Raw genomic sequence first — 7,050 nt, forward strand, 5'->3', positions numbered from 1 at the left:
TGGGCCTGTGCACCAGGCAGAGTGAGGCTGCTGCAGGGGCACGTGTGGGTGGCTCTACAGGCCAAGGAGGAGCGGCAGGCAGAGGAGAAGGCCAAGAAAAAGGCGATGGCCAAAAAGATGGAGGAGGCCGAGGCGCGCAGGAGGCAGGAGGAGGAGGCACGCAGGCTCCGGTGGCAGCAGCAGGTGTGTGGGCAGGGGCCGGGCGCTGCTTGGCGGGAGGACCTGTGGCCCGTGCAGTTGGTCCTGCTGGGTCTCCTTGCTTCTGACCCAGTGGGAGGTGCAGTGGGCTCCATGGGCCGGGGTGAGTGCTGTGACCTGGCCCCACCGCCTTCTGTGCAGACGGCCGTTGGAGGGTTAGGTCTGTGCATCTGGGGCCAGACTTCCCGTCTCTGCCCTGCCGTCTAGGAGCTGTGTGATCTCCGGCAGGCTGGTGGGCCTCTGTCTCTGTGACCTCGGGCAGCAGGCTCCATGTGTGTGCCCTGCCTGGAGGAGCTTTCTTATCTTCTGCTCCAGGGAGCGTACTCTGTTGCCTTGGTGCCACAGGAAGTTCTCTTGCTGCTTCCTGAGATTTATGGCTTGCTTTGGGGTTGGCACTGCTGTGTGTGGAGTGAACAAGCCCAAGAACTTCCTGTGGTGCAGGCCCCGCGTGTGAGAGAAAGCGGTGCCCTCCAGAGTGGTGGAGCGACTTGTGTGGTGTCGCAGGGCCCCCGGCTCCGCCTGGCTTGTGAATCTGCTGCAGGTGTCACTGGCGCCTCTGCAGCTGGCCGTGGAGCCGTTTGGACAGGGGCAGCTCAGCCCCTCGGCTGTGTGCAGTGGTGGCCCATGGTCCCCTTCTGCTGACCCTGCCCCACGTCTCATCCCAGGAAGAGGAAGAGCGGCGCCACCAGGAGCTGCTGCAGAAGAGGAAGGAGGAAGAGCAGGAGCGGCAGCGCAAGGCTGCCGAGGCTCGGCGCCTGGCGGAGCAACCCAGCCACCTGGGAGGCTGCAGGCTTTTCCTTAGCTCGGACAGTGCACATTGGTGACAGGAGGTGGGGGCCCCAGCAGGGGTGTCCACTAGGGTCCCTGAGGGTGAGGGTCGTGATGCTGGACAGGGCAGCGGGCAGCCCCGAGGCCTGTGGAGGGACTGGCGTGGGCCGAGGGGTGGGGATCAGTGACAGTGCTGACCGAGGCCTGGGACGGGGCGGTGTGGACCGTTCTGGCTTGGCGTGGCCTGCACCCTTGGTACAGGGCCCTGAGCTGCTGTCCTGTCGTGCCCACTGGGCTGGACTTCGGGGCAGGGGTGGGGACAGGGCTGGGCACCGCCTGTTGCCTTGACAGCCTCTTGCTGGGTCCTCAGGGAGCTGCAGGAGCGGGAGAGGGCCCTGCGGCTGCAGCGGGAACTGGAGGAGAAGAAGGTAGGGCCGCGCTTGGCTGGGAACAGGGGGCCGGTCCACCTTGCCCTGGGGTGGGGGGCGAGGGAGCTCACATGCCCGTGGCCACCCAGGCACAGGAGGAGCAGCAGCGCCTGGCTGAGCAGCGGCTGCAGGAGGAGCAGGACCAGAAAGCCCGGGAGGCGGTGGGGGCCAGCAAGGCCCTGAATGTGACGGTGGATGTACAGGTGAGGGCCCTGGGCTGAGTGAAGCGCCTGTGTGTGTGTGCACGTGTGTGGGCATGTGCATGTGTCCTTGAGAAGGAGGCTGGCACCTCACTCGCATGTATTCTTTCACGTTCTCAAAGAATTTATTACAAAGCCACTAAGCTTGATAAAGATGTGTGAATTTTAAAACGGAGGTGGAGGTGCTGGAGGTAACTCCTGAACTGGGGTGGGGATTTAGCTCAGTGGTTCACTGCCTTGCAAGCCCGAGGGCCCAAGTTCGATTCCCGGTACCCCACCAACACCACCAAAAGAAGAGAACTCCTGAACTTACTGAGTGTGGAGCAACATAACTTCCTGATGAGATGCTACTTAGGAAGTTTAAACCAGGTGCCAGGTGGAGTTGATAGAAGGAACTGAACAAGAACCTAACGTGTGTGAAGGAGCTGCCTGGGACTGGACTCTGGTACATATAGTCCAGAAAGAGAAGAGGGAAGGGGAAAAGAAATTGTGAGTTCAAAAGTGCACGGTAGCCGGGCGTGGTGGCACACACCTGTAATCCCAGCACTTAGGAGGCTGAGGCAGAAGGATCGCTGTGAGTTCTAGACCAGCCTGGGCTACACAGGGAGTTCCAGGGCAGTCTGAACTACATAGTGAGACCCTGTCTCAAAAAACCCAAAAAAAAAAAAAAAAAAAAAAAAAAAAAAAAGCGCCATGGTATTAAAATAGTCAGTAGGGACCAGGAAAGTAGTTAGCAGGCTGTGAAGAGGAAGACAGCAGGAAAGTGCTGTGGGAAAGTATCACAGTGTTTTTGAAACACACTGAGTTACAAACTAAACACAACCTTCTCACAAATGCTTAATTAATGCTACACATCGATCTGTTGTTCATTAGTTGTTTCAACTATGTGTATCTGGTCTCTTCAGTGATGCTAGATAATTATGAGAAGAGGAAATGAAGGATTAAGGGGAAATTTAAAAATAAAACTCCTGAGCTCGGCACGCACCTGGATTCCCCACCTGTACCCACGTTGGTGCACGCACATGCTGACACCGCCCACGCCAGGGTGCTAGCGTTATTTTGATGGTCACAGGCCGCAGCGCTGGGCCGCTTGGTGGCTGCTTCCCTTGGTGCGCGGTGGACATCTGACCGCCCACAGTGGCCATGGCCAGGATGGCTCAGCTGGCTGCCCAGAGCCTGTGGCTGATCGAAGCCGCCTACCTGCAGGGCTGCTGAGCCAGGACCTGAATGGCGTGGCCCGGGGAGCCGCTGCGAGGGCGGTGTAGCCCTTGGCACTTCAACATCCACGCGTGAACTCAGCACCTGGCCGCTCTCCCCGGGAAGGGTGCCCGGTGCCCCCACGTGCTGTTGCTCAGGGAGGGAGCTGACGCCTGTGGTTTCTCCCAGTCCCCAGCCTGTACCTCCTATCAGATGACCCCTCAAGGGCACAGGCGCCCCCCCAAGATCGACCCAGACAGCTACTGTAACTACGGCATGGACCTGAACAGCGACGACTCCACTGACGACGAGGCCCAGCCCCGCAAGCCCATCCCGTCCTGGGCCCGAGGTGAGCAGCCCAGGGCGCGGGTTCACCTCCCGGTCCCCGCCATACGTCATGGTGCAGCCTGCTCCGTGGGGCCCGGCAGCTTAGGGTATTGCTGGTGAGCCTGCAAGGGCAGGACGGGCACCCCGCCGCGCCAGGTGACGCCTGCTGCCACCGCCACCACTGCTGGCCTGACTGGGTGGGGGGAGCTAGGGCTGGGTGGAGGCAGGGAGGCCCCTGCGGCCTCACGTCTCAACCTGGGCCAGCACCACCGACTGCCTGGCGGGTGCCAGGAAGGCCTGGCACGTGGTGGGGTGGCGGCCCACGGGGACAGCTCTAGCCAGCTCCGCCTTGAGCCCGCAGCATAGGGGTCTCTGTCTCTTTCGTGTGACGTTGGGAGGTGACGGCCCGTGGGGCCCTGGTGGCTGGGAGCCCTGCTCAGCCCTGGCTCCCTGAGCTCTAGGGAGCTTGGCGACCAGGACCGTGACCCCCTGTACCCCAGGCACCCAGCTCAGCCAGGCCATCGTCCACCAGTACTACCACCCGCCAAGCCTGGCTGAGCTCTTCGGGACCATCGCCCCGCTGGACTTGGAGGACATCTTCAAGAAGAGCAAGCCCCGCTACCACAAGCGCACCAGCTCGGCCGTCTGGAACTCACCGCCCCTGCAGGGCGCCCGGCTCCCCGGCAGCCTGGCCTGTAGCCTGAAGAAGTACTGAGGCCTTGGCCCGCTGGCACCAGCGCCGCCCTCCCAGGCTGTCCTTGCTATTCTATGCTGCCTCCGCCTGGCTGCTGTGGGTGGCTCGGGCGTCTCCGCTGCAGGCAGGCATGGCTGCTGCTTGCAGGACAGCGCCCCGGTGACCAGCCCGCAGGCGGCACCCTGTAAATAGGAGTTACAGTCCAGCGGATTTTAGCATCTCGTGTTTGAGAGGTAGATTAATAAAGTGTGTTCCTTCGAGCCTACTGTGGGTATCGTGGAGGCAGGTGGCAGCTCGGGCCCTGGTCCTGGCCACTGGATGGGCTGCAGGCTTAGGCAGGCTCCTCCCCACCGAGTCCCTGTCACCTGCTGCTGGTGCGGAGGAAAGTGGCCCTGCGAAGGCTCAGGTGCCCGTGGGAAGGGAGCACGTGTGGGCAGGAGCTCGGCCCCACCCTGCCCTGCTGCTGTGCCGTGGGGGACCTGTGGTGTTCAGGAAGGTGTCCCCTAAGACTGCTTGGAGCAGCGGGAGCTTCCCAGTGTCCGAGCCCCCACATCCGGGAGAAACGAGGAGATCCAGCCCGATGCAGCCAGCAGACGGGCTTGGGGCCAGACCGAGCCGCGGCCCCTGCCCCACTCCCGCGGGAAGGCCTGTTCCTGCAGCTGCCCTGCTCTGAGGGAATTCAGTTGTGCAGTTTGAGGTCTGTGACCTGTGGAGCTGAACGTATTCGCTCTTCGAACCTGTACAGGAATCTGCCGGCCGCTGCACAGGGACAGTAAAGGCTAAATGCTAGAGCGCTTTAAAAACCACCCTGGAGGAAGCAGGGAGCACGCGGCCGCAGGCGGGCGCTCATTCAGGGTGGCGCAGGTTGAACTAACTGTTCCTGTGTTGTGTCCGGGAGTCGCATTCAGTAAACTGGAGAGCGCGCCTTTGTCTGGAACGACAGCATCGAAACGTCCCTTCTGGGAAGCAAGTGTGTAACGGGCTTCAGGCACAGCGCCACTCGGAAGGGAGGCCCCGCCTCAGCCTCACCCGCGCCAGGCCGCGCCTGCCCTGTGGACCCCGTGCGTGGTGCCCCTCTCGGGGCTGGGCCTGCCGCGGCCTTGTGACTGAGTGTCTTCGCTTCCTCATCTGCGAGCTGGGTGTCTTGGTGAAGAGTCTGCTCAAATCTTGTTCACGTCTAAGCTGATCACGTCCTTCCTGTTGAGTGTAAGAATCCTTGCATGTTGGGAATATAAATGTCTGTTGGCATTTGTGTTCGCTGTGGTGTTTTCTCATGGTCTACAGCTTGTCTTCTTCAGTTTTTTCACAGCAGAAATTTTAACTTGGCAGAGTGCAGCTTGTCCCACTTACTGTTGGGTTATACTTGACTTTTTTTTGAGCCATGTCTGAGAACTCTGCCTGGCCTCAGGTCCCAAAGATTTTCTTTTAGGTTTCTTTTAAATGTTTTGCTATTTACAAGATCTCACTGAGTCAACTTTCTTTAAAAAGGTGTGACTTGTTTTTTGCTAGTATGTGGGAGCGTGTGGGCGGATGTCTAGTTGTTCCAGCACCAAGTGTTGAAATGGTGGTTCTTCCTCCATTGAATTTCTCTGGACTTTTTGTCGAGAGCCAGTGAGCTGCCTTGAAACGGACCTGTGTTTGGAGTCTATTCTCCATTAGTCTGTGCCTCTCCTCCAATGCGGTGTGGTCAAGATTAACAGTGCTGTGCTGAGCCTTAGAACTTGATTATGTAATCCTCCAGATTTAGCTTTCCTTTACAGAATCATTTTGGTGGTTCTCTTAGTTATACCTTGACATATAAATTTTAAAATCTTGCTTAGACTTTGCCTACCATGGCATGAACTTAGGGTCGGGGATTTAGCTCTCACTGGTTCTGCCACCTGCTTCACAAGTGCAAGGACACAAGTTTGATCCCTGGAACCAAAAAAGAAGGATGGCATGAACTTAGGAGGGTTTGGGGGAGAACCCACACCCTCAGGCTCACGGTGGTGAGGCCTACTCACAACATCATGGTTCTCCATGCACTTGCATCTGTGGCGTCACAGTTTAACTCCTGCATTATGGATCCTGTACGTGCTCTGTATAATATTTATTTCCTTGGTAGTAGTAAATGGTATTTTTCTGATTTTGGTTTATACTTATTCTTTGCTGGTCTATAGAAATACACTTGACTTTAGTGATCCAACGAAATATTTGGAAGTATATAGCACTAAATGTTTGCGTGAGGGGTATAAAGGTCTTTTTTTTTTTTTTTTTTTTTTTGAGACAGGGTCTCTTTATACTCGGCTAGGGGTATAAAGGCCTTGTCAAAACCTTTGTTTCTGATTTAAGAAACTAGAAATAAATGTAAGACAGAGCCGGGCGTGGTGGCGCATGCCTGTAATCCCAGCACTTGGAGGGTGAGACAAGAGGATCACTGTGAGTTTGAGACCAGCCTGGGCTACATAGTGAGTTCCAGGTCAGTCTCAACTACGTAGTGAGACCTTTTCTCAAAAAACAAACACAACAAAAAACCAAAAAATATAAGACAGAAATAGCAAAGGTAGAACAGAAACAGATGGCACTGGAAACAGAAAATACTGGCAATTAGACCAAAAGCCTCAGTCTTTTAGATCTTCAAGAAAATTCATGAACCTCTTTCTAGACTGATGAGAGGCAGGTGGTGGAACCACTGAGCTAAATCCCCAGGCCTAGCCTGGTGAGGAAAAAAAAAAGAGTTAAGACAAAGATTACACTGCCAGGAGAGATGGTGCTGGACAGCTTTGCCATTACTGAGACAGTCACGTGATGGACATCTAGGGTGGTGCATTTGACAAACGAACTCATTCCTTGGGAGGTGGAAGTCATCTCCCGTCACTCAGGAATAAATAGCCCAGATGCCCTAGCAGTGAGAGAAACCGACTCGTAACCTTGCAAAGAAAACTAGACAGCTTTAGTGGAGAATACTACATTTAAAAAAATTCTTTAAAACCACATTTCAAAGGAAGAAATAATGGCTATTCTACACAAGTTCTCCCAGAAAATGAGGAACGAGTATGACTCCGTTCTGTTCACGAGGCCAGCAGTGTCCTGGTCCCCGAACCAAAGACCTTCCAGGGAAGCCAGAGCACCCCTCAGGATTACGAAGGTGCTTCACAACTCCAGGGCCAGCCCTCTGGAGACCCTCGGAGCCGTGGCCCAGGTCAGGTGTGCAGGAGAGCAGCCCGGCAGGCTGAGCTAGGCAGCCAGTTCACCCTGT

The 7,050-nt window shown here is 56.6% G+C and overlaps 1 protein-coding gene across 1 annotated transcript in view; it reads left to right on the top strand.

Moving 5' to 3' along the window:
• The window catches only part of Incenp (inner centromere protein), a 13,706-nt gene extending 7,795 nt beyond the window's left edge, over window positions 1-5,911 (top strand). Inside the window, exons 13-19 of the mRNA XM_033756581.1 lie at window positions 7-183; window positions 864-1,018; window positions 1,092-1,221; window positions 1,278-1,394; window positions 1,484-1,597; window positions 2,981-3,140; window positions 3,619-5,911. Coding sequence (XP_033612472.1) covers window positions 7-183; window positions 864-1,018; window positions 1,092-1,221; window positions 1,278-1,394; window positions 1,484-1,597; window positions 2,981-3,140; window positions 3,619-3,833 — 1,068 coding nt within the window. The 3' untranslated portion in view covers window positions 3,834-5,911. The remainder of the gene's footprint in view (window positions 1-6; window positions 184-863; window positions 1,019-1,091; window positions 1,222-1,277; window positions 1,395-1,483; window positions 1,598-2,980; window positions 3,141-3,618) is intronic.
• Window positions 5,912-7,050: the final 1,139 nt, after the last annotated feature.

Source organism: Fukomys damarensis, unplaced genomic scaffold (assembly GCF_012274545.1).
Source record: "Fukomys damarensis isolate Sample0158 unplaced genomic scaffold, DMR_v1.0_HiC HiC_scaffold_27, whole genome shotgun sequence".
Taxonomy (NCBI): Eukaryota; Metazoa; Chordata; class Mammalia; order Rodentia; family Bathyergidae; genus Fukomys; species Fukomys damarensis.